Source organism: Pogona vitticeps, chromosome 2, assembly GCF_051106095.1.
Source record: "Pogona vitticeps strain Pit_001003342236 chromosome 2, PviZW2.1, whole genome shotgun sequence".
In the NCBI taxonomy this organism is placed as follows: Eukaryota; Metazoa; Chordata; class Lepidosauria; order Squamata; family Agamidae; genus Pogona; species Pogona vitticeps.
Genome location: NC_135784.1, coordinates 197,960,390 through 197,987,861, shown reverse-complemented (window position 1 = coordinate 197,987,861; position 27,472 = coordinate 197,960,390). Strand labels below are relative to the sequence as shown.

Genomic DNA, 27,472 nt, shown 5'->3' with positions numbered 1-27,472 from the left:
ACTAAACTGAGGAAAGGAGAAATCAAAAGTAATACAGTAACCATAGACCCGTCTGATGCCAAAGGAGAGGGTGAGAGACAGCAGGACTCACCCCCAACAACCCTCAATCGTAGCTATTTGTATATTCCTCCATTCATGGAAATGTCTTTTCTTTTGTTTTTTAATAGAAATCCAGAAATGCAGATAGAAAGAGCCACTGCCATCCAGAGTGGACTGATCCTGATGAACTAATGGCTGTGTTACATAGTACAATGCAAAGAGTAGTCTAATGCAGGTGCAAGGAGCTTTCTTCGTGGCTCCAGTGTGTCTGCAGAATTAGGCAAAATCATTCGCTTCCATAAAGCAGTTATGATTTCGGTTTCCTGAGGCTCGAGAGGCTAGGGTTATTTAGAAGAGTATATAACAGCAGCCATCTTGTCCTGGCTTTGCTGGATATCCTGTAATCTGAAAGAAAACAAAGAACCAGAGTTTAATGTTCACTATGACCTTTAGCGTAGTTCAAAGTCCTCTCCATGATACAAGCAGGGACTGGCACAGACGACCACCTACAAGAAGCCACTGAACACAACCCAGTAATGTCTGTCTCCAGGTATGAAATGAGGGAAACTCCACCACTGTTCCTGCCCCCATGCTCCTCAACAGCATATGTCATGATGCAATACATTTTCCTAACATGGGTATTTAAGAGATAGAATATTTCCAGGTAAATATCTTCTACCAACACAGGGCAAAAAAGGGAGAAAGCATTGTTAGCGTTCACCAAAATGGCTTACCTAACGTTGAGAGGTTCCAGTCAATGCCAGAATTTTCTAATGTTTCCTACTAAGACCTTAAAACGTTTAAGAACTGTTGACAAATGTCAATCTCTCCCATGTGTTTACCCTTATACTGTATATACATCTGTCAACCAGCACTAGGGCCTACCTGCTGCATTGCTGAAGTTACGGAAGCCGGTGGCTTTTTGCTGCAGTCCTCCTCTGGCTGCAACCACAAGAACATGGCAAAAGCACACAAGGGTGGGATTTGTGTGATAGTGGTCCATAAAGAGCATCCCAATCCATGTTCTAAATCCTGCAGTGAAAATATAATACATTCAGGGAAGCAGGCTGCATTTCTTCAGAAACCTCACTTGTTTTAGTTTTTAGAACACAATGGTGCGACCTGGGTTCAAATTTGCTTCTTATTCTGGGGATAGCATAGCCATTACTCACAGCTAAGGATATATACCGTATCTTTGTCATTTCATTTTCCTGGGTGAGAATTACATTTTTAAAAAACTCTCCTCCACTTTGGGCAACATTAGAAGACTGTGGGTGCATTTTTTGCCTCTCTTTTTTTGTGAAAAATCTACAGAAGCATTCTTTGTGGGGGGGAAAGTTTGCATTTTACATTAAAAGACTTTCTTTTTCCCCAGCGAGGTGTCAAGAAACAACTTCTTGCAAGTGTATTTACTTCAGCCTTGCTCATGGCCACTGGCAGCTCTATTTGCCTAGGGCACTTTTAAAGCCATCACTCCCTCTGGGAAGGGCCGTTCCCCCTGTGAAGCATGAGAGAATGTTTTCCTTTTTTGTCCCTCTCACTATTCAGATTCACTGAATGACTCAAGAGAATCCAAGAACAAAAGGACACAAGAGAGTCGTCCTAGATGCACACAAAGGCCAGTCCAGAGTCTAGCCTGCTCTTACCACAGTCTCCTTTGCCCCAGACACCTAGGAAAAGCCCAGAACTTAAACATACGTACAACTAGATATGAGAAGATTTGAAGGAGGAAAAAATTGGAAAAATTAGGGAGGAAACCTCTGCCTCCTTTTTGCAGGGAAAATTGGGGGGAAGAAATTTTTCTGGTCTCCCTCCCATTTTCTGAATTTTCACTCAGCCATGCTCCTCTGATTTATGGACAGAGCTGTGCCTGGCACATGTTCTTGTTTCCCAAAATAGCTTGTGTCCCATATAGTTCATGAACATTAAAGAATCCTGAAGCAAAAGTTAAGTGCCAGTCTGCTTCTCTTCCCTCTGTCAGGCAGGCTGGAAGAAACACACGATTCTGTCCTTCGCTTCAGGCAGCAAAATGTCTTGGACCAGCCACAAGTAGATCTTAGGATGCATCTTATGTTTCAGACCAATTGCTACCCCTCAGTCATAAATCATGTTTTAAGCCAGAATGTGAATTATGTGGTCCCTGGGCTGTATGTGCTCCCAAGCGCAAATTTTCTTTTCTGGAAGCCCCAAGGAGCAGGAAGAGGGGGAGAGAAAGAATATTTTCCTTTTCCTTGCAAAAAAGGAAGGAAGTAAAGCTGCTCTCAAGGCAACATGATCAATCTCTAAAACCAGATATAGGTACCTCATATATATTGAGTCTGATTTTTTTAAAATAAATAGGGAACTTTCCACCTATTATCCTTTTAACTTGTTTTCAACTGTTTTTATGTTATCTGCTTAACTGTTTCTTAATTTTTTAATCTATTGTATTTTTAACTGACAACATTTATAAAGGTAATAATTTGTAGGTCACCTTTATTGACAAAAAAGGCAGGGTTTAAATAGAATGAATGAATGAGTGATAAAATATCCTCCAGCCCAAATTAAGCTGTTGAAAACATGCAGCCTTAGCTGGCTCTCTTCTTTATAGGTGGGTTTGTTCACTTGGTTGTTAGGTCTGGGCCAGAGGACTCGATAGACCTGGCTATAGACCTTACCTCTGTCTGCGTTTTCATAGCCTTTGGGCATGATGGTCCTGTCTATCCGTGCAATCAGCCAGGTTCCCACAAAGACACTGCCCAGCAACCGAAACAGGCAGGCACTCAGGCCCAGCAGCACATTATAGAAGAACAAGAAGTAATTGAAATTATGGAATGCCTTCCTGAAAACAAAGCAAAACAAAACATCATCATAGGAGACTTTTGTGGTGGCATATGGGAGTCAACAGATGATGAGAACAAGTGGTATTGTTGTTGTCATCTGAATGAAAATGTTTCTGGTTGGTTGGTTGGTTGGTTGGTCGGTCAGTCGGTCGGTCGGTCGGTCAGTCGGTCGGTTGTAAAATATTTTTACTCCACCTTTCTCCTTGTAAAGGACCAAAGGCAGCTTGCAACATTGAAAGACAATAAAGTTGAAAATAATGAATATGCAACAGTGGTTTACATCATCAAGATACAATATTTAAAGCTGGAAACAACGGGTATAAAGACGCATCTTACATCATTAAAAGGCAATATTAAGTACAATAAATATATGAATATTAAAAAGGATAAAAAGTCAGTCTAAGAAATGGAAAACCCCAAAATTGAAAACATAAGTGGTACTAAAAATCTAGTCAAAGCAGTAATGCATAACAATCTAAAAACTACACACAGATGGCTAGTTACTGAGGGAAGGCTTTTCTGAAGAGAAAGTCTTTGCCTGCATGCAGAAGGATAGCAAAGATGGAGCCAGTCTTTCCTCCTGTGGGAGGGAATTCCAAAGTCTGGGAGCAGCAACAGAGAAGGCTCTGTCCCATGTCCCCACGAAGTGCACCTGTGAAGGTGGTGAGACCAAGAGAAAGGCCTCCCCTGGTGATCATAACACCCAAGCCAGCTCATAATGGAATATATGGTCTTTGGTCCCAGACCATTTAGGACTTCATAGGGCAATAGGGAAAAGGAAAGAAGACTGGATGTAACCAGTTGTCCAGACAAGAAAAGGGTAGCAGGCTGACTCGAACTGAAACTGTGGTCAAGTGGACAAACTGTGCATGTTCTAGAAGCATTCCTGCATGGCAACCACAGACTGTACCTGCCCAGGAAAATCAGGGTCTGCCCCCTGCTTGCCTGTGTCCCCCCAGGTTCAGACCATGGGCACAGCCCACAAGGAAGATGCCTACAAGAAGGATGACCCAGGAAGAGATGGTGGGCTTCGAACAGCGTGGCAACGTTGCTCCCATTGCTGTTACTGAAGGACAGATTGCCCATCAGGGAAGAGTTCTGTCTTGTGAGTATTGAGTGAATGAGGAAGAACGAAAGTGGCCTCTTGATGCCTTTGTCTTTTGTTGTCTTATGAATGAAAGCACAAAATGTTACACAAATAGGGTTTAACCTAAACATTTGGAGTACGGTCTTCTTGTCAGTCATCTGGCCAGGGTCTTTCTCCTCAGGATATAAAGAACATTAATTCCTCAAGTAACCTTCTCCTCTCTGTTTCAATAGTTTGTAGTTCTGGGCACAGCTTGTCCTGGGGAGCAGCTCCTCTTCTGTAGAGGCCCTTTGTCTCCAGCTTTCCTCTGCCTGAGGAATGCAAAGGGATCACAGCCAGTATGAGCTGAGGTCAGGGCTGTTTTTGGAAGGCCCCCAGCATGCATGCAGCTTTGCTCCTGCAGTGCGTTGGTCCCTTAGGGGCAACATGGAAAGCACATGCCAAGAAAATGTGCGTAAAAATTAGTTTTCTTGTTGCAAGTCATTCTGATATCAAGAACAACTGGGATTTGCCCCGTTTGAGGTTTACAGAGATTTTGGTTTGGAAGGATGTGTCTAATTCAGGATGAACGATCTCCAAAATTCCAGAAGTCACACACTCCCATTCATGGAACTTGGAAGGCTGCAACATCTCCCACACCCTTAACCCACCTGTAATACTTTCCATGCTTTTGTTTTTACTGGAAAAAGACAAATTGTACTCTCTAGTGATAAAAATAAACTTATGGGGAATAGATATGTTGGAGGGTTCCAGCATGCCGAAACTGCCCCCTCCCTCCCTCCCTCCCTTCGCTTACTTCAGTCCATCTTTTCTTTCTTTCTTAAAAAATTAACAGCGAAAGATGTGGGCCTGCACACACACATCCTGCGGGTCATGTGTTGCCCACCCCTGGATTAAATACATGTCCAAGCAACACACATTACAAGTCCTGCATCACCTTTCAGTTCTGTCTATATCATGGTGTCATCAGGTTGTGGGTCTTCAAGGAAGCATGCAGAACATGAAGACATTGCACCATCAGTAAGTAGACTTCAATGTTATAGAAGCAGGAAGAATCATCATCATCATCTTAGAACTGCAGAGCTGGAAAGGAGCCTATGGATCATCAAGTCCAGCCTATGTGAAGGCTGCCATTTTGACTGACAACCCTCCATCAATCAGAGCTTCCACTAGAATAGAAATCTTATGATGCAGCTGACCAAAAATTGAGTTTCTCCCTAATAGAAATACCAAAATTTCTTTCTAGCACAACTCTAGTGCCTTTAACAACTGTAAGAAAAGCAGAAATAGATCAACCCCGGCCATTTTTTCCCTCCACCACACAAAGGCCCAGTGTTGAGACCGTCTTCTCCTGGGAAGGGGCCCTTACCAAGAGTAACAGTTGGCAAAGCAACCTCCTACCACTGACCTGTTATCAAGGGCCAAAGGCTTTTCCTTGTCACTTGGTAGAATTTTCGGCTGAAGGAAGAAGCTCCTCGCAGTCGTGATCTGCGTCACCATAAGTCCCACGACAATGGCAACTGTGAGGCTAAGAGAAGAAAAAGGAAACAAATGTTTTAGTTTTAAAAGGGTATTATAAAACCACAGGGAACTGAATGTGAAGATTTATTTCCAGTCAGAAAGAATTCACAGAAAGAGCATATATGTTATTCTCAGGTCTCTTGACTTAACAGCAACCTTAATAGGGTTTTTTCAGGACCAATGAGAAGTTCAAGGAGTAGTTTTATTTTTGCCACTCATCCTGTGAGTTTTCATGGTTGAATAGAGATTCCTGTTGGATCTTCTGAGTCCTGGTCCAACCCTCCATCCACTACACCATACAGGAAAAGCTCATTGTCAATTCATAATTTTTTTAAAAAAACAGAGCCCTCTATACTGCTGCAAGCAGTTCAATTTAAGTGTCTGCTTAAATCAAACAGACCCAAATTCCCTGGTATGACTTCACAGCCAGGGAATGTGCATTTCTTTCACTGTGGACCCACACCCTGAAGCAATTATAAAATGGCCAGTATCATCTTGTGGAACTCTAGTAGCATAGTGGGAGTGACATGACTGGCAGGGCAATTTTCCTCTAATTAAAGAGTTCAATTTTTTTATTTCAGAGTGCACAAGACTCACATGCAATGAGACAAAATTGTGTACACCCCAGAATCAAAAAGGAAACTCTTTAATTAGTGTCAATCTGCAGCTTCTGGTGTCATCATTGTCATTGCACCAGTGGAACACCACAAGAAGATACAGAATATACATCCTGGCTGTTAAGAAGTGATGAGTAATGCAACATAAAACACAAAAACATAATATTCACATTCTGCATAAGAGATATTGGTATTCTCCAAACAGAGATTTGAGCAATGCCTCAATGGGGCAGAGTGGAAGACCGTACAACATACCACATTGTCCTTCTCCTGTGCCCAAGACAATTTAGTAAATGCAAGACTGAATAACTTCCTGGTTCATAGGTTAGCCTCAGTTAGTCAGCCTTAGCATATTAGCTGCACTAAAATGAAGGGCACTTACATTCCAGTTCCCAAACTTTTAACCACTTCTATCCCCTCACCGTGCTTGATCGGCAAAACAAAACTGTACATGAACAAGATTCCAAAGAGGCACTGTACTATGTGGAGGATCAGGTATCCTGAAAAAGAAAGCACAAATGGACAAAAGGAAATAAAGCACAAAGGGAAATAAAAGAGCAAGCCAAATAAATAAGGCAAAATCCTTTCCCACAACATAGAACTTCACGTACCCCACAAGATGAATGCAATTTGCCAACCAGAGTATCTTGCTATTGATGCCTGTTAATATTTTAAAGAAAAAATTAAATTACAATAGTTCATTATCTTTTCCCAATCTATGCTAAGGAAGAGAAGAACATAGTCATATATTGTCTCAGCAATACTACATTCAAGAAGGATCTTGGAACTGTAAAAAAAGGAAAAAAGAAGAAAATGTTATTTCAGGCTGCATTAACAGAAGTATAGTCTCTAAATCCCATGAGGTACTTACCCCCCCACCTCTATTCAGCCCAAGCTAGACCTCATCTTGAATACTGTGTTAAGTTTTGGACATCGCTCTTTAAGAAGAATGCCAACAAACTGGAGCAAGTTCAGAGGAGGGCAAGAGGAATGATCTATGGACTGGCATATTCAGCTTTGAGAAAAGAAGACTGACAGGAGATGTGATAGCACTTTTCAAATACAGTACTTAAAAGAAAGTCATACAGAGGAAGGGAAGGTTCTGTTCTTGATCATTCCAGATTGAACATGTAATAATGGGCTCAAGTCACAGAAAGCCAGATTTACACTGAACATCAGGAAAAACTTGCGAACTGTTAGAGCAGTACAACAATGGAACCAATTACCTTGAGAGGAGCTTTCAAGTGCCAGAGGCATTCAAGAGAAAATTAGGCAACTGTCTGTCAGATACTGTATATTTTAACTTGGATTCCTGCATTGAGCAGGGGGTTGAACTCAATGGCCATGAAGCCCCCTTCCAAACTCCATTATTCTGCAATTCTGTTCTATAGTCATAACCTGACCTGCATTTCTAATGGAAATTTGGCAGTGGATCAAATCCCTTTTTATTGTCATCCTTAATAACAATGCTGAGCAGTGATGAAAAGACAAACATTTGGAAGCGTATACATAGAATTCAGCAATTGACATTCTACTTCACACCCCAGTGTGACCAAAAGCCTGGCCCCAACATGAACTTAGGCAGGCAGGAGAAAAGCTTGCTCTTTGCAGGACGTAAGGTCACCCAATGGGGTTCAATCATTAGTCAGCTGTGCGCTTGAAATTGTTCCTTTGTTTTCTCCCCTATGAGTAATAGTTATTGTTCATTCCTGGCATGAAAGTAAACCTCTACATTTTGGGATGTGGTTGCAAAGAGGGCAGAATATGCTCTCCACTCTTGATAATGTTGTGACTCTCCCGTTGTTGATAGCAGAGCCCAGGGCATCTTGCTACACTGTCATCCTGACAGGCATAAGCTATTTTTTTTTTAAATTTATAGCCAGTCACCCTTTAATATAATGTAGCCCCCAGTTTTCCTTGCCCATGCACTGTTGATGCATTCCAGCTGCCATCAGTGGGCAAGGATGATGGAATTTGTAGTCCAGTCACATGAGGGTCATGATTCTCCACTCCTGCCACATGGAATCAGGCACTAATTAAGGATTTCAGGCAATCAAACAACTCTAAGTTGGTTATCCACCCACACTTTGAGCAATCAATCAATCAATCAATCAATCACTATAATGACATTGAAATAAAGTTGTGCAAGCAAACTGCCCATTGCAATGATCAGTGTTGTCCTTTTCCTTTCCTACTACAGCAACATATCATACAAATGACTCTTTAATTTGTAGCCCTGTTTAGCAATCAATGTTTTTACTGATTTAAAATTTTGCACACAAGCACACATACGTTCTTCACACAGCCCTGTGACCCCACGGCACAGAAGAAAATAAGAAACACAAATTACTGACAGTGCTCATCTGGGTCACACAGGAAAAAGGGCAAAAAGCAGCCAAATAGGTCATATAAAGGCTATATTTATATAGGTCAGGGAGGATTTAAAGAAATATGTTTGGACACAGATTTGATATTCAAAGGGAACTGATCAGAGAAATGGAAACTCACCACACAGAGAGAAGATGAAATTTTTCCAAAGGCCAGAGGAAGGAATTGCTTCTGTCCTGCCCACAGCCTCTTCATGTGTTTTCTAGAAAAAGGAAGTAAAAGTCTGAGTCAGAAAATTTCAACATTCTTAAACAACAACAAACAATGCAAACTTCTACACCATGTATTGCAGACATTAACGCTCTTAAACTGAGGCCTGAGATTGGACTAGGAAGACTGGCATGTCAACAAAAAGGTGTCCAGGCAGGCCAGAGATATGTAGTCCCTCCTGCTACACCTTGCTCCAGCACAGGTATGGATTCTCACAAATACAGGTACAAAACATGTCCTTACCTGTAGCAGGCTAAGATATGGAACACATAGCTGACACACATCAAGCAGGCGCTGAAGGTGGTGAACATCCAGACACCTGTGAGACAAGCAAGATGTGAGCCTTTCTGCACCCCAACCCAGGCAAAAAAAAAAAAACTTTCACAGCTAGCTTATCTTCACAGGTATGGAAAATACAAGTCTACCTGTAAGCCTCAGGACAATTTCGTGTGTATGTGTGCTTTTTCCCCTTGTTAAACAAAGGTCAGAATCCTAGGGAACACTGGTGGGACAGAGGGCACCACCAGAAAAATTTAGGTCCAGTCACAGTAAGCCCATAGGATCCCAGAAGCCTCCATATCAGCTAGAACAATACTGGATTAATAAAAAAATAATAACTTTTGTATTGCAGAGCTGGACGGGATCCTCTGAATCATCAAGTCCAGCCCCTGTCAAAGAGGCACGGGGTGGAATCAAACTTCCAACCTCTGGTTCTGCAGTCAGACACCTAAACCACTGAGCTATCCAGCAGTTGTGGCCATTGCAAAGCTGAGAACAGCAAAATGCAAGTCGTGCTGGACAGCCCAAGGGTCTGGTTAGTTCAGGCATTGGCTCATACAGTAGAAAAACAGATACTGAACATGGGGCAAGAGCACAAACATGAACAGTAGTTGTTGATCACTTTCTTCTTCACTAACCTGTAATAATAATTCATGAATAAGTGATACATGCATACTTACTATTTATAGCATTTAAATACTGTTTTAATGATGTAAGCCGCCTTGGGTCCTTTTGGGGAGAAAGCCGGGATCAAATATTTTAAGTAAATAAATAAATATTAAATTAACCTGGCCAATTCCCTCCGAAAGCCATCAATCTGATGATGGTGACCAGTGTTAAACACAATATTCCAAATGTGGTTCCACCACAGATTCGTACAAAGCAGCAACTCTAGAGCTACTCTAGAAGTCTTCTTGGATGTCAGCTCCCATCAGTCTTATCTAGCACAGCCAGTCATGAAGGATCATGGGGGCTGCCCTCCGACAACCTGGAAGGCTACGATGGTTGCTCATCTTTCATGTGAGGACACCATGATATGGGCAGTTTTATTTTAAATTCTTGTCCTGATGGTTCCCCGTCACAAAATCTGCTCTTTTTTTGGTAGCAGCTACTGCCTGCTCTGACCCCATTCATAAATATGTGAGGATAGGCATTTTTAAATATTTTATTTTATTTCATTTCATTTGCCCTAATGTGCATCACTTTACATTTACTTGCACTGAACAGCATTTAGCCATCGTAAGGCCCATTCCTTCAACTGAGGAGGCTCTTCTGAAGCTCTTTGCAAACCACTTGTCTCACAAGCACCCTAAATTCTGTTGTGCCACTAGCAAACTGCATAACTGTAACTCCAAGAAGGCCAGAATCTTGTTAGTTATGCTGGTCAGTGTGACTGTTATTGATATAGATCTCAGCTGTGAATTGCCACAAGATAAGAAGTCAGGACAGACCCTTGGAGTTACACATTGAGTCACATAGCTCAGCGCTCAACAGCAAACACCTTCAACTGGCTTTTGAACCGGTAGCGATTCACAGATGACATTTATGCTGATGGGGTTAAGCTGACTTAATTTTTAAATTAGATTCCAATCATTACCTTCTCACTGCTGTTATGAGGAGCTCCCCATCTGGAAATGCCCTTAGTCTCACACTGTCTGTGTGGACACCAAAACAATACCAGTGGAAGGAAGAGATACATATTTAAATAGAAGGTCCATTATAGCCATTCTTGATTTTTTATATAATTTTAATTATAAATGCAGCTGCAAGAACTCTGAACAACTGGGAATTGTGAGGAACAAAGGCGATGTTGCTCAAATTAACCACCCACACCACTTGGTGTGGTCAGTGCTCACACTTGCAGTAAATCACAGATTTGGTGTGTGAAAGAGATACCATCGTACCTTCTGTGACATGAATGAATTCTGTGAAGCTCTGGATGCCTGCAACAGCTTCTGATGTGTTACTGGATACATTGATGGAAGTAGTAAATTCCTCAAGAAACATCTGCACATTCTTCAATTCATGCAAAACAAGCTTGTAAACATGATACTCAGTCACAACAAACTGGAAAACAAAAGGATAACAGAGAAAGATGTCACACGGGAAAGTTGTGTTATGCACCATCAAGGAGCTTCTGACTTATGGTGATCCTAACAGGGTTTTCGAGATATGGGAAATGAGCAGGAAATGGTTTGCCATTGACACTCTTCATGAATGTTCTGGGTCAAGTGTGGATTTGAACACAGTTTCCTGAATTCTCAACTTCAACACTCTTAAATGTCTCTCTATTCATGAATTGGGGGGGGGGAGGCACTCAGGTCCTTGGCTTACCATGTAGAGGCATATTAGGGCAAGCATAGCTGTGATGATCATTCTGCTGGGGAAATGAAAGTAAGGGTCCCATTCATATACTTTCTGCTGAAACCAGGATTTCTGAGGCTGCCTGTTGATAAAGGAGAACATATGAACAACAGCTAGACTCACACATTGGATATTATCCATAACCACATCTTTTCTATGGTAAAAGAATTTGGTGCTCCAGGTTTTCCCAGATCAAAACATAGATATAAGAGACTCTTGCTCACATCACAAGCTGTTGCCCACCTCAGTAGTTCACTGGCCCTCCAGAATTTTGAATTTGCAGCTTCCAGAATCCCTACCCATTGGCAATGTTTGGCTCTGACCTAAACATCCAGATGGTCAGGAATTAAGAACCACTGCCTGCACTCTGTTTCCTTTCCCTATTTAGTTACACGCCATCAGGTTGGAACTAACATATAGTGACCCCATAGGGCTTTGAAAGCAAGTGATGCGTTTAAGGAATGGTTTTACCAATTATACACATACCCAATGCATTTTCATGGCCAAGTGGGGATTTGAACCTTGGTCTCCAGAGTCCTAGTCCGTCACTCTATCCACTGCACCACGCTAGTTACCCTTTCTCCACCTACTATGTACAACATTCATGTGCTTTGTATCAACATGCCCTCCCCACAATGAACTAGATAATAAACTTGTTATAACCATTGCTTCTAAAACATTTGACAGAATATGGACAGCACAATTATATACATATTTGTTCAGAAATAAATCCTATTGTTTTCACTGAGATCTTATTCCCAGCTTATTAAATGGTTCCTTTGTTACAAAATGCATCTCAAACCAATGGAAAGGGGAAGGACTAGATGGCAGGTTAACAGGATGCTGGCACTTTTATTTATTTATTTATTTATTCAATTTATATGCCACCCACACTACCCAGAGGTCTCTGTGCATTTGTTTCCACACATGCTCGTCAGAGATGCAGGCATCTGCAACACAGATACTTAACAACTAGGTAGTTGGACTGTATTGTGTGCCACAAAGAAGATTCTGCAGTGGGAATTTTTTTTTCACGATTGAAATGGAAAATGCCCCATCCCACCCTGAAGTAATAGAGTCCTCACTGAAGCTGAGCCTTCCTCATCAGTTGCTGGACATACTGGGCCTGATGTGCCTCCAGGAAAGAGGACTCCTCCTGCAGGAAAAGGGAAGGAGCTACTTATTATTCCAGAGATCACACTTCTCACCTGGCAGACTCAATAAATGTGGGAAAGGGTGAGTCTTCTGGACAACAGACATCTTGGAGATCAGTCTATGAGACTACCATGATGTTGGTCAAGCAGCTAAGCAAACATCATAGAAATACAATGAATGCAGAATTTGGATTCAGTACATACATCTCCAGGAAAAGATAAAAAGTTGTTTCCAAAATTATCACACTTGAAGAACCTTTCTGATACCTGCCTTTCAAGAGATCTACAAAGGTACCCAGGGCAAAAGTGAAGTCATCCTAGAATTCTGAAAGTTTCTTTGTTTGGGTGGAAATGTCAGCAATGATGAGCGCTTACTGGCTAGTGTCTATGTCATGATCAGCTCAGCCCACCTTCTTTTCCTTGAACGGTTTTAGTGTTATTCTAGGCTTTCTCTCTCTCTCTCTCTCTCTCTCTCTCTCTCTCTCTCTCATGGAAGATAAAAAAATAAAGCAGTACAAAAGCACAAAGGGAAACCTGGGGGTTGAACCCTGAGAGGTGACCCATTGTTTATGTTAAGGCAAGCCATAAATCTCAAAGTATAAGCATAGAATCTTCCTTCAGCCTTAAGTATGTTATACAAAAGGAGTGAATGCAAAAAATGCAATGGGAGGGGGGGGGGTTTCATAAAGAGGAGTGGAAAAGACATGGGCTATTCGCCCTGAATACTCACCTTGAGATGACCCATCTGGAGTTGGACCCATGAGGCATTCACAAACTTATAAGCAAACTTGCCCAGCAAGAAGACCTGGCAGAACAAGGAGGGCCAGTAAAAAATTATCTTCTCATAGGGTCCTGCAACCTGTGCAAAGGAAATCAGATCAAAGGGGTTGCCTCCTGATGCCATGACAGACTGTGAGTTATTCCCCACACCCAGCGCCTCATTGCTTGTCAATCAGCAGAAGCTGGCTCACTCTTTCCTGCTCGCCCCCCAGCAGTATTCAGGGAAGGACTGAATGTACATTACAGTGGTGCCTTGCTTTACAATTGCCCCGCATTACGACGAAACTGCTTAACGGCGATCTTTTTGCGATCCCAATTGTGATCGCAAAACGATGGTCTGAATGGGGGAATTTCGCTTTGCGATGATTGGTTCCCTGCTTCAGGAACCGATTCTTCGCAAAATGACATTTTTTGAACAGCTGATTGGTGGTTTCAAAATGGCCACCGAGTGATTAAAATGGCTCCCCACTGTGTTTAGGGACAGATTCCTCACTATACAGGCAGCGAAAATGGCTGCCATATGGAGGATCTTTGCTGGACGGTGAGTTTTTACCCCATTGGAATGCACTGAATGGGTTTCAGTGAGTTTCAACAGGGTTTTTATTTTCACTTTACGATGTTTTCACTTAACGGCGATTTTCCTGGAACAGATTATCGTCGTTAAGTGAGGCACCACTGTACTTTGCTAGGCTAAAAGCTCTGGCCAAATGAGAAGTTATAAAGGGGCCGTTACAGTGGAACTTTTACCCTCTCTAAGCCTCCCAGGAGAACAAGATATGACTTTTCATCTTCCATCTTGTAAATCTTATTTATATTATTTGATTTGATTGATATCCCACTGTTCGCTCACCACTAGGACTCAAGGTAGCTGAAAACAAAATCATCTAAAAAGCTATAGAGGAATCCATAGAAAGGTATGTTAAAAAACAAATTGCAGACCAAAATCCTTTTGGTGCAGCTCCATCAGCAGCAACCGTTTATCACAAATGAACAGTTTTGTACTTCTCTGCCACAGGCTCCCCGGCTCCCCGAGGATGCCATTTGACCTGGGGAAGCCATTGGGGGTTTCAGGACAGAGGGGGAGAGTCTTTCATATCTGAACTGGACCCAGTAGTGGCAATTTGGGACATTCTCCGCTTCCCAATCCCATTCTCCGCTTCCCAATCCCAAGGCCCTCAAAGGCTTCCGTAGGGTGACCTACGGCCGGTTATATTCTGGAGAGGCCCCCCCTGCCTTTATGGACTTCCTCAGATGCATAAGGAAGGAGCCCCCCCCCTTAGACCGAGCAGCAGCAGCACAAACTCAGTAACATTGCTAAATACCTGTGCGCCATCTTAGCCCCATTGGTTGGACACTCGAACCACCACATTCACAACTCAGAGGAGTTTGTGTCCAAGGTCGGGGAAATGAAACTGAATACTGATGAAACCATGGTATCCTTTGATGTCACATCCCTCTTCACCAGTGTTGTCACAGCCCTAACAACTGTGACACCAGCGTTGTCATAGCCCTAACAACTGTAAAAAGGTGACTGGAAGAAAACAACACCCTCTCCACTAGAAGCACGGACTAGATATGCCTTCTCCTGGACCTCTCTCCGAGCACCAGTTACTTCACCTACAGAGGGGTCTTTTACAGACAGAAACATGGCTATGCTATGGGTTCCCTGGTGTCACCCATGGTTGCCAACTTATACATTGAAAAAGTGGAAAAGAAGGCACTAAACACCTTCCAGGGGACGACTCTGACCCATTGGTACAGGTCTGTGGATGACACCTGGGTGAAGATCAAGATTCAGGAAGTACAGGTCTTCACAGACTACATAAAGGCAGAGGATCCAAACATCAAATTCACCAGGGAAGATACCAAAGACAACTGGCTAGCTTTCCTGGACTGTGTAGTCATCATTGGATCCAACAGCAGCTTAGGAACAGAAATACAGAAAACCTACACACACTGATCAATGCCTGCGGCTTGACTCTCATCACCCATTGCAACACAAACTAGCAGTCATCAGGATATTAAACCGCAGAGCGAGAAACATCCCAACCTCCATAGAAGACAAGAAGGAAGATGGCCGTCTGAAGACAGCCCTCAAGGCCTGTGGATCTCCAAAATGGGCCTTTAACAAGGCAATATCCCAACCCAGCAGGACAATGGAACAGCCCGAGATCCAGAGCTGATGGAAGAACCTGGTCATTCCTTCCATGATGAGTGTGTCCGAAAAGTTCAAAAAGATTTTTGGTAAACACCACATACCCATGTACTTCAAACCCACAAACACACTAAGGCAGAGACTCGTCCACCCAAAAGACCGGACAGCAAAACACAAAAGGAGCAATATAGTGTATAGGCTCCAATGCCAAGAGGAGTGTTGGGAGCTCTACATTGGAGAAACCGACCAGCCACTAAACAGGAGAACAGCCCAGCACAGGAGGGGCAGCGGCTCAGGACTATAATCGGCCATGTTCCTTCATTTGAAAGACAAAGGATACCAGAAATGTCAGGACCACGCCCACCACAGAGACTGCTATTAAGGACTGACAATGGGTGGAGAAGAACTGCAGAGGTGAGATTTCACTCACCCCGCCCCCATCTTCGTCCATCTGATGAGCCTATACTGACCTGCTAGCTTGAGGACTTTCTTTCCCACAATTTGGCCGGGGGGTCATGGGAGTAGAAGTCCTTTAATTCTGAAAATGCTATCCCTGGAGGTGGCCATCGCCCCACCAAACAACGCAGGAAGCCTCCACACGTACACTCATAGGTTGAGGGTTGAACCAGACGCTAGGCTGAGCTCCAGGAAAAGTCTATCTCTGCTTGATAAATATATGCGACATCAAACCTTTTGGCATGACTGCACGGGCACACACTCACTTGTCCATGTGGGCATAGTATGATGTGTATGTTCATGATCACAAACCTATAACAACAACAACAAATAGAATTTAATGGTTCAGTATTACAAGTCTGAGTCACAACACCCTTCAGCTCTACAGTTGGAGTCCCATCAGCTCCAGCTTGAGGGTTTCATCCATGTCCTACAGGAGCTCACCAGCACCAATAGTAATACAGACTTGGAAACATTTCAATATTTTATCTGTAGCCAATAAGTGAAGCCACTCTATCTTTGGTTCTTGTCATCTGCTCACACCCACCTCCAGTCTCATCAAATGCCTATCATTCAAATGGGTGCTACTCAAACCAATGTTTCGGACTGCTCACCATGTTCCTGTGTAAAGGAATCCCAATGCAGGTCCTGCAATCTGGGAGTGTGTCGAAAGACAAGCGAAGAAAGGGTAGGAGGAGAGTCCCACTTCCAGGGCACCAATGAGGAGCACAATGGCTGTAAGAAAACAGAAGGTGGGTCTTGAAATCCCCAGTGAGAAGGCACTGAAGGTAGAAATACAGAAAGGGATGGTGTCAGGAAGGTTCACAAGTCAAAGGTGGAGCACAACATGCTTTGGTTTAAGGGTGTTATGAATGCTTGCAAAAAAAATTTCAGTAGAAAGAAAATGGGCAACTATTGTGAGAAGGTAAAAAGAAACGACAGATGAAATAGTTAAAATTTGCAAAGGACAAATGAGAAGCAAAAGTAAAAGGTGAAAGAAGCAGGATCAGAAACCTGCATCAACTTTGGCAAATACGTCTTCACTTTAGAGGGGAAAACATGCTTAAACGCTCCTTCACCATTGAAAGAGGGTTCATTTTATGAGGCTGAGAAACAATTTCAACCTCTCCCCTCCAGGTTGGCAGGTGGCTACCCTTTCAACTCTTTGTGCCCACCATTCTGTTCATCTAGGGCTTGATCAGAGCTGCTGGATGGGCTAGACATAACTTTTTATCAAGGAGAGTTTTACCTTGCATCCATTTGGGCACCACTTGCAGTGGAGTGTAGCCTTCTGAAAACAGAATCATGACTTTGTTGGCGGTAGCCCCAAAGGCAAAACCCAGCGACCACCGATTTTTGAATGCCCCTGCAAAATCCAAGGGTCTATAAACAAAAACAGTCAATGTTAACAAATTCAAAAGAAAAGAAAGGGGGGGGGTTTCAATTAAATTTTAAGACTGCCCTTATGGGAAGGACTCTTTGACAGTTAAGTAAGACCACATCAGGAAGTGAGGAACTCATCAAGGGTACAATCTGGGTAAATTTCATACAGTGGCAGAAGGTTGGACTAGATAACTTTGGAAGGCTCTTCCACTTTAATGATTCTCTATTTCTACTGATTCTCTATTTCTACAGCAACCCATTAGCTGTGTATGAGCACTCAACATCTGAGGGCATCAACCTAACTAGAATCTGAAGACAACAGTGCGGCTCATAATGGTGCTTAGTTGGGTTCTTGCATAAAAATAAGGAAGTCGTCTCCAGACCGTAGTTTGAGGATAGGTTTGTAGCCACCTTGTCTAAGTCTGGCCCATGAGTGAGTGGGAGACTGAGTAGGGACCAGACATGTAACTCCACAAGGGAGCAAAAAGCAGTTATAGCTGGACAACCCAATAATAAAGCTCCACTCTGAGTTCAGAGTGATTTGTTGCAATTGGAAAACAGCTTAACTAAACTCAACCTGCTCTTTTCATGCCACTCAGCATATGATATGATGCAAGTGTGGCATGATCAGGGCAAAAATAAGGTGGGTGCAGCAGCGGAAAGACTTACTACTAAGAACACTCCAGATTCCTAATAGCAAATAATAATTCTTATGCAATCAAACCAACACAGGCAAATCATATGCAAACCTCTACTGTCTTTTGCAACAGTGCCTGTGTGGCCAATGTCTTCAGAAGCCTTGCCTGTAAGCCCCACGTAGGCATCTGGTTGCCATTGGCTCCTATGTTATGTGGCTCCATGTGGAGTCCGCCCTCATGGCCCCTGTTTGTCTCCCAAAACACGGAGCTCACAAAGGCAAACCAAAACACCTCTTGATACGCTGCCACCAGTTGATCTCCTTATCAACGTACTTTACTCAGGAAAGACAAAGGTCCATTCAGTACTGACTTTTTAACAGAACAGGTTTATTGATTACAAATGGTTTCTAGGATAATTCATAAGCATATTCCTTCAGTTTCACCAAGCATCAATATTAATCTTCTATATTAAATATCACAGACAAGATCTTTTCACTCCAAACATTCCAATACAGTTCCATTACATACTTTACCTTTTAATTTATACTTACAACATTTAATATTACAATCCTACAGAAATATAACATATTCATGAAAATTTTATATAGATAATTAAACGGTTACTCCATAATCCATTCAGGTTTCTTCCCCCATTAGACATTTGGCCTTTGAGGCAAGATACCAGCATCCATACTCTGAGTCCCTTTTATGCTGTGAATTACAAAGTCCAAATCTTGCACACTCCCGTTGCCATCTACAGCTAATAAGCTGACTATCCAGGGAACTTTCTCCTTCCAGGCTTCCCTCTGCTACAGTATCCATTTCTACTGCAGTGGGTGATTTCTGGCCCCCTTGTAAGCGTGTAAATACAAAAGCACTCTTAACATGCTCTATCAAGTTTAAATCCTCTCCATACGTCAGGTCTCTATCAGTTATAGACCACTCTGGGTGTTCAGGGGTCAGTGGAATGGGATTCTCTCTAGCTTTTGTAAGACAATCATTTAAAGTACTATCTTCCTTCTGTTCACCAATACAGGAAGCACCATTAGGGGGTTTCAAGATAACCTTATCAGCCATTTCTGCTACCTCAGGGTTCTTCTCTAACCTGGGGCATCCCTTGTTTGATTCAGAGATTAGGGATTCCATTCTTCCCTCAGGGATTGTTAATTGCTCTCCCAGGGAACATGTTACTCTAAAAGCACTCTGCACATGCTTAGTGAGATCTAGCCCAATTAAACAAGGTGCTGGAATTTGATCAGAAATTGCCATATCCCAAATTCTGACCCAATCTCTATAGTTCATAGGTAAAGTCACTCCCTTGATTGTAACAGTTTGGTTTGGAAGTATTTGTTCATTAGGAACCACTTCAGATTGACACAGGGTTATGTTGGAACAGGTATCAACAACTCCCACATAAGACTTCTCATTAATAAGAATCCTCTCAACAGGGTTCTGTACTAAAATATCTTCTGTCTTTACAAGAAAACACTGAACGACTTGGGCTAGTGGCAGATCAGAATTTTCTGTCGTGCTAGTTGCCATGGAGACAGAACCATTGTTACAACTTCCTTCAGTGGCCTCTACAGGTTTCAAGCAGTAAAACTTTTTGGTCTATCATCTTTTTTCTTTTTTTATTCTTGCTTTTAGCACAATTTGACTGATAATGCCCGAACTCTCCACAGTTATAACACTGTCTAAAAGTTTTTCACTCACTCTGAGGAGACCTATTAAACTTTTCCTCAGGGTTCACTCTCTTCAGCGGGCTAGGCCCTGACAACTCAGGCAAGGTGCTACTCTGGCCTTCTTTCCCTGATGTGTTTCTGAGGTAATTTTTATTGAAGGGTCTCTTATTGTTGTCCCAGTTTTGCCTGTGAAATTTTACCTTAGAAAACCTGGGGTTTCTGGACTCATTAATGTAATCCACCTGTTCACCTGCTTCTAGTAGAGTTTTACGATTTTTGTCTCTGACTTTGTTGTTATTGTTATTTAGTCGTTAAGGCATGTCCGACTTTTCATGACTCCATGGACCAGAGCACGCCAGGCCCTCCTGTTTTCCACTGCCTCCCCGAGTTTGGTCAAATTCATGTTGGTAGCTTCAGTGACACTGTCCAACCATGTCGTCCTCTGTCGTCCCCTTCTCCTCTTGCCATCACACTTTCCCAACATCAGAGTTTTTTCCAGGAAGTATTCTCTTCTCATGAGATGGTAAAAGTATTGGAGCCTCAGCTGCAGAATCTGTCCTTCCGGTGAGCACTCAGGCTTGATTTCCTTCAAAATAGATAGGCTTGTTCTCTTTGCAGTCCAGGGGACTCTCAAGAGTCTCCTCCAGCATCACAATTCAAAAGCATCAATTCTTCGGCGGTCAGCTTTCTTTATGGTCCAGCTCTCACTTCCATACATCACTACTGGAAAAACCATAGCTTTGACTATGTGGACTTTTGTTGGCAAGATGAGGTCTCTGCTTTTTAAGATGCTGTCTAGGTTTGTTATCACTTTCCTCCCAAGAAGCAGGTGTCTTTTAATTTCATGGCTGCTGTCACCATTTGCAGTGATCATGCCTCTCAAACACATTAACATAGAACATGAATAATACATTGTTTTTTTACCTAACAAAGGATGAATGCTACACTCCACTTTATTCCAGGACTGAGACTGTACATGCATGTGAAAAATATTTCCCGATACAGTGGTGCCTTGACTTACAACCATCCCGACTTACAACCATTTCGAGTTACGACCAACGCCAGCCGCAAAATTTTGCTTCGACTTGTGGCCAGAGCTTCAAGTAACAACCAAAAAAAGGCAGGTGAGCCACCTGCTGCTTAGGGACCCAGCATCAGCGGCAGCATCAGCCCCGTGGAGGGCGGCGAGGAGTGTCAATGCTGCTGCTGCTGGGTGCCTGAGCAGCAGGTGGCTCACCCACCAGGGGTGCCAGACACCGCCTCCTGCTCTGGCACCGGCAGTGGCTCCAGCAGCTGCTCGCCAGGGTGGCCATGTCAGGCCTTGGCACTCATCACCTCGCCTCAGTGCAGGGGCAGAGGGGCCCCAATCCCAGCTCCCAGAGGCAGCGCCGAAGGAAGCCTGCTAAAGTAAGATGCTGCTTTTTGCTTTTTAAAAACTGTTCTGGGTAGGTTTTGCAGGGTGGTCTTGGGCTGGGGGGGTTATGTTTCTGTACTGTGTTGTTTGTTTTTAGGTGATTGTTTTTTGCAGTCCCAGCGTGGGACTTACTCTGTTTATTTTAGGTTTTTGTGGGGTTTTTTTTTTTGCAGCCCCAGAATGTTCCTATGGGCTTGCAGTGTTTTATTTTTATTTTATGGGGGGGGGGAGGTTTGGCCAGAACAGATTAATCACATTCAACTTACAACCATTTCGAGTTATGCCCATCTTCTGGAACGGATTATGGTCGTAATTTGAGGCACTACTATATACGATTTGAGAAGGAGCTTTTTGCTAGGATCTGCCTCATTTAAACCAGTCCTCTGCCAAGACTCCTACATTGTGATCTCTCCAGCGTAAAGCCTACTGCTATACATTAAAGGCCAAAGGTCCAGGTGCTACAGCAAAATGGCTCCCAAGATACTCACACCACGATCCCACATCGTCTGTTGAGAAGGGGCCATTTTTCATCCACTGGACTTCTCCTGGCTCTTCTTTCGAGACAGGACAGCACCACAATTATGGCAAACTACAAAATGGAAGAGAAGTCATGAATGCAGGTGTGTCAAGCCATCCTTCCAGCCACGGCATAAAGCCATCAATTACACGAGTCTACTTACTGATGGAATAAGCGAATAATGCAGAAAAAGTCCCAGGTCGATGGAACCGCAGGTCTCATTTCGTGCCTGCCTACTCAAAAAACAAACAAACACACACACACATACACAAAAGCAGACACAGGTTTAAGAGGAAGTTTCACCAAGATTCCAGTTTTTCTGAATTTGTGGCAGAAACTCTGGGGAATTCTTTTGTTTGTTACACGCTTTCTGCTAGAAAACAAATCCTCCATTTAATTTTATTGAGTCGGTGAGATGAATGAAGAAGGGAAAACACAAAAGTGTATATTAGAAACACAAACGGGGTCCTTGTATCAGGACTCTTCCAGGTGGGCCAAAAACTCCCAGTTAGTCCTGGTTGATGGTGTAGGAGCACAGGAGTTCCTAGGATTCATGTTAACTTTGCACTTTTAAAAGCCACATCTGAAAACTGCTTCTCTTGAGGAAATCTTTGGACTCCTTTGGAACATATATTAGAAATTCGCTTCCCTACTAGATCTTCTGTACTAAAGTTAACAGGGGCAGCTAACTGAAAGCGAATCAAAAGCTTCCAACCAGGAGGCTTTGACTACAGAAATAAACTCAAAATGTATAGTACCAAAGCACCAAACTCCACCCTCTGGATCAAAGTGAGATTAAAATAAAATACCTTGCAGGAAGGGGGGGAAATCCCTCAAAACGTCCCAGAAAAATGTCACTATACTAACCACGAAAAGAGGAACGTTCTGTGGACGACAGGGAAAATGCTGATAATATCAGTACAGAATTAAGCACATATGAGAGAACAAATGCTATGTCAGGAACAGCTTTCAGTGTCCCCAAGCCCATCACATTAGTGGAACTCCTGCCATTCAGCAGTTAAGCATCTACTTCAGATGCAGAGTTTCCCCCAGTTGGATCTCTAGTAGCTCCTCCAGGGTTCAGCTACGAAGGGTTCAGCTTCCACCTGAAACTCTGGAGCGCCACTACTAGTCACTGTGGACTCTAACAGGCAACAGAAGGATCAGAGGTCCGAGTCAATATTAGTGAACACAAGGCAGCTTTAGAAACTTAGAAAGTTTCTTTACAAAGTCATTGAGTTAAACTTACTATTCCAAGACTCAAAAAGGGAGACTAGTTAAATATATATATAATTTTAAATAGCAGATTTTTTTTTTTTAAATGGAGGCATAGGAGTCCAGGTTGCACAGCAATAAAGTTGTAGTTATAACATAATGCAATTTTACTTTAATCTGGTGGTGGTAGAGAGTATTCATGAGCAGCAACTTGCTACCTGTAAACAGTGACTTCCAAGCTCTGAGCCATCTTCTGGCCAAGTCCAGGATGCTGTTATGCCAAAGGATTGTACCTGATCTTTCGTGGGATATCTACCTTAGGTGTGGCCTTGACAGTTCATCCAACGTGGATCCCATTCTCTTTTTGGCCACAAAACACATGGGGTGCAGTTTGGGGTCTGTCATCACAATTGCTCAGTCTAATCTACCTTACAGGGTTGTTGTGAAGATACAGTGATATACGTTGAATATTTAGATCAAGTACTTCCTTCGTACAATTCCATATTTGCTGTTAACATGGCTGACTGCCTAACTGTTGATAAAAGTAGAATTACTCAGCTGTGGCTGTTTTGAAGTAAATGTTCATAGGTGTGCAGCCAGAGTTCTCCAACTATCAAATATTGAAAATCATTGGGTGTGACAGATGGAAAACAGAATATTCCATAATGTTCCTGAACTCTTATTAATGGGCAGTGTTATTAATCTGTCGGCCATGGGGGTCATTCAATCTGCCTTATAAATAACTTTAAGAGATGGGTTAAGCTCAAATACAGTGTTGTTCTGAAGGTCGCACTGTCAGTTTAATGCCCAAGCCAGTAGGCTTTGGTCTAGATGGGCGGGGTATAAATTAAATAAATAAAATAAATAAATAAAATCCAAACTTTCCTCCTCTTGTATAATATTCTGTTTTCAAAGGACCCTGTGGTTAATTATTTTAGTATATATTTCTCTTTTCTAATTCATTCATGATTTTATATACCCTGTTTGTGTCAATAATGAAACACCTGCAAAGTACAACTGAAAGAAACAAGAGAAGATGGTAAATTCTCATTTTAAAATGGCACTTCCCTGAGTGGTAAAAAACACCTGTTTGTCCTAATCCAGCACAAACTTTTTTTCTTATTTCCATATCTTGCATTCCAAAGGGCTTTGTTTTGTGATTGGTCATTGAGAAGTAAACATGGGCTTAATTTGTAAGTCTTACTGCTGAGGCACTCAGCTTTGGCATATCCCCAGGAAGTGCAGGGAAAACACGCTGATAGCAGGAAATATGCAAATTCCTTTATATTTTGTTTGACCTTAAGAGATGACAAATGTCCTAATACAATGCTACTCTTATCAGCAGTGCTAGTGGGAATATATTCACTCAAGATTTAATTCAACATTCTGTACAACGGTGCCACTTCCAATTCATTTTATCATTGGAAGAGGATGAAGGAATACCGCTACTGCCCAACTGAAAGAGGTAACACTCTGCTGCATTTGGAGAATATCCCAAACCAGCAGAAGATGTTGCAGCTCCAGGATTACAAAAAAGGGGGGACAAGGGAGTTCCTCTGTATCCTCCAATAAGCCAGGGTGAAGATTTGGAAAGAGACCTAGGCAGCAGTGTGGCAGGAGAGGATTTAGAAAAGCAGAACTCCTTAGCCACATCTTTTACTCCTCTTGCAAAGAAAGAAAGAAAGAAAGAAAGAAAGAAAGAAAGAAAGAAAGAAAGAAAGAAAAGTAAAGTAAAGTAAAGTAAAGTAAAGTAAAGTAAAGTAAAGTGTGCTGCTTATATACTGCCCCATAGCGCTTAAAGCACTCTCGGGGGGGGTTATAAGTTAATTATGCAGGTTACACCTTGCCCCCCTGCACGTGCACACACACACTGCAAGTTGGATACTCAATTTACTGACCTCAGAAGGATGGAAGGCTGAGTAAACCTTGAGCTGGCTACCTGGGATTGAACCCAGGGTCGTGAGCAGTTTTGGCTTCTGTACAGCAGTTTAACCACTGCACCACGAGGCACAGGGGGAAAAAATCCTCAGTGATGACTGTAACAAGAAGAGAGCCCACTTCTCAGCCCTTTCCAGTGGGGCTTCCCAAGACAAGCACCCTTTGCCTCCAAGGTGGGGGAAAACCTTGGAAGGCACCCAGGTCTGTGGATTTAGCCCACTCAGGATCCAGAGACTGGGCTTCATTGCTTATTTTTTCATTAGTAGTCTTGCTGCCGCAATTCCATATTTAATCAGGGCATAAAGCCCTCTTCACATGATCAGAGGCATCCTAGTAATTAATGAGTCTCAATGAGACAAATAAGATTTAGATAACCTGGATGTTCTCTGGGGGGAAAAAACAACAGCATCGAGACCAAAGGGGTCTAACTAAACTGTATTAAAAGAGAACAAAAGTAAAATGAACAGAATAAAACAGAAGGTTACATCTGCCAAAGCCAGGGATATTTTTGGTTGCAAACACAACAGAAATAGTTACATTAAAAAATGGGGGGGGGGGCCTATGGTCAATGATTCAGGCAAGACATTCAAGGCACATGAATCTATAAACTAACTGCCATGAACCAAAGTCCATAATGGTCTAAGAATCTTACAGTATTTTATTCTCCAGGTATTCTGCTTCAAGGCATGCTTGCTTGCATGCCTCCTCTCTCTCTCTCTCTCTCTCTCTTCAACTTCCTCCTCTCTCTCCTTAACTCTCTGCCCTTAGCCTCTCTCTGGAAACTTTGTTTCGTGGATCAAAGATGGTTAGAAGTGAATTTAGGAACACGCATCAGAACCTGGGACTTTTTGATCTGCAAGGTGTCAATTGTTTTCCAGAAGGTGTGAACTGCAGCCAACTCACTTCCTTCCCTTGCCTGTTTCAGCTGGATTAGCACATCACAGAGAATGGGCCATTAAGGTGCAGCAAGCTGGGGAGTTTCTCTGATCTCTTTGAAGCCCGTTCTCCCTTCTGTTCCTGCCAGAAACTAAAAGTTAATTCAAATCAGGATCTCTCATACCTGAATCAAATGTACTGTATATTGAGATACCTGGTCTCATGACAGAGGCATTGGGGAAGTGGGAGAAACAGGGCACTTTGTTGTCTAAGACAAAAGCCATCACAACATCTCATCCCATTCCAAATAGAGGAGCTGATCTGCCTGACGGCTGAATCTTGGAACTAAATGACATTCAATATGTAGCATGCAGATTAAATTCCCCTGGTTTCTTTCCTCTGGTGCAGGTCTGCGTGGCCCTAACCCAGCTCAGGGGCAGTGTAGACAGACGGAGGATACATCTTATCTCCCCTCTGCATCTTTTTTTTTCTAAAGGGGGACACACATACATTTTTCTAACCCGTGTTGTTGAAATAAAATAGAGTGGGCACTATAGTTTAAAACTAGTTCAAATTTCCTTTCCAAAATTGTTAATGATTGTTGTTTAGAGGCTTCCCCCTTTCCTTTCATTAATACAAATTCCACAAATCTATCCCAAATAGCATAAAAATATTTGAACTTATTTCCCTTCTTTTCATCTTAAGTTCAGTAGTCAATTTATCATTTAACGCAATGTCCCATACTTCATTATACCAACCTTCTAATTTAATATCATGTTTGTCTTTCCAAAATCTAGCTATTAATATTCTAGCACTTGTCAAGGAAGTTTGTATTAAAAATATTGTTCCAAAGGGTCCTGTGGGTATGGGGTGCACTGTGGTTTAGCCTGTACAGTAAGTATTTTAGATTTTTGTATTTTTTTTTGTTTAAAAAAAAAAACAGTTCAAATTAGTTTAATGTCACCAAAAATCATTAGAGCAGACAGGTGGATTAAATCCACTGATTCTTCACCATCAAGGTGCTTGTTTCTCCTAATGAGGCTTATACCTGGAAAGAAAAACTCTCAAGTACTTCCTGCTAAACGTCTTTGCCCTCCAAGCAGATACGGCTGGGAAGCAAGAACACCATGCCTGCTTTGAAGCACATCATCCTACCCTTCCTCTGCTTGAGACATTGTAATACATGCATCATTAGAAAGCCAGGTTTGTAAACCCAGTCGCTCTCCCTGCACAAGGAAGAAATATTGGTGTTATAGCAACTTTGCTACTCAAACTTACCAAACCTGGAGGGAGGCCATTGTGGCCCTCCTGAGAAGATCGGTACCAATTTAGTGGATGCAGGTCTAGGGGCCCCTAACAGTAGACGTGCTGGAGATATCTTGGGTCCTCTATTTGCCCTCTGAAGGTCTCTAGTGGGTGCCTTTCTTTTACCCTTGACAATTCAGGATTGCAAAGACGAATGCCTGGCATTTCTCAGCTCCCAGAGAGCAAACAGAAAGCAAACATTTGGTTAAAGATTCACCTGGGTCACATGATCGTAAAGAAACCGTAGAGGATTCTGCGACCCATCGACTGAGAGATATCCAGGTCATTTACAGATGCTATTCTCGCAATTAGCGAAAAGCCCTCTCTAAACAGCGATAAAGCAGATTAAATAAGAGGGCAAATTTAAGACTGGAAGGCCCCAAAGGCTGTACAAACTGCAAAATTCGATGAGTCAAACAAGGGTTGGGTCCTGTATTTAATACAAAGTGACAGCTGGCAAATGGGCCATTTGCAAAGGTTCCATCTCACCTTTTAGTTATCTTGAAGTGCTGGTGTCATCTGGTAATACACAACCAGCTGCAACGTCAGCCTGTGAGTTTGTGATGTCAAGCTATACTTCTCTCTCATCGATACCGCATTGCTGAATTAGTGTCTGAAATCCTCTTGCAGAA

The 27,472-nt window shown here is 42.5% G+C and overlaps 1 protein-coding gene across 1 annotated transcript; it reads right to left on the bottom strand.

Annotated features, from left to right (window-relative positions):
* Window positions 1-146: 146 nt before the first annotated feature.
* LOC110077818 (stimulated by retinoic acid gene 6 protein-like) lies at window positions 147-27,418 on the bottom strand. The gene is made up of 18 exons (XM_020791319.3): window positions 26,814-27,418; window positions 21,670-21,739; window positions 21,478-21,578; window positions 17,122-17,255; window positions 16,487-16,607; window positions 16,139-16,184; window positions 13,212-13,340; window positions 12,413-12,483; window positions 11,298-11,409; window positions 10,868-11,030; window positions 8,928-9,003; window positions 8,595-8,676; window positions 6,698-6,746; window positions 6,469-6,586; window positions 5,357-5,476; window positions 2,697-2,860; window positions 925-1,071; window positions 147-444 (listed from the first exon to the last, which is right to left on the bottom strand). Exons 1-18 carry the CDS (start codon window positions 26,831-26,833, stop codon window positions 347-349), a joined length of 1,821 nt encoding a protein of 606 aa, XP_020646978.3. The 5' UTR covers window positions 26,834-27,418; the 3' UTR covers window positions 147-346.
* Between the last annotated feature and the right edge of the window lie 54 nt (window positions 27,419-27,472).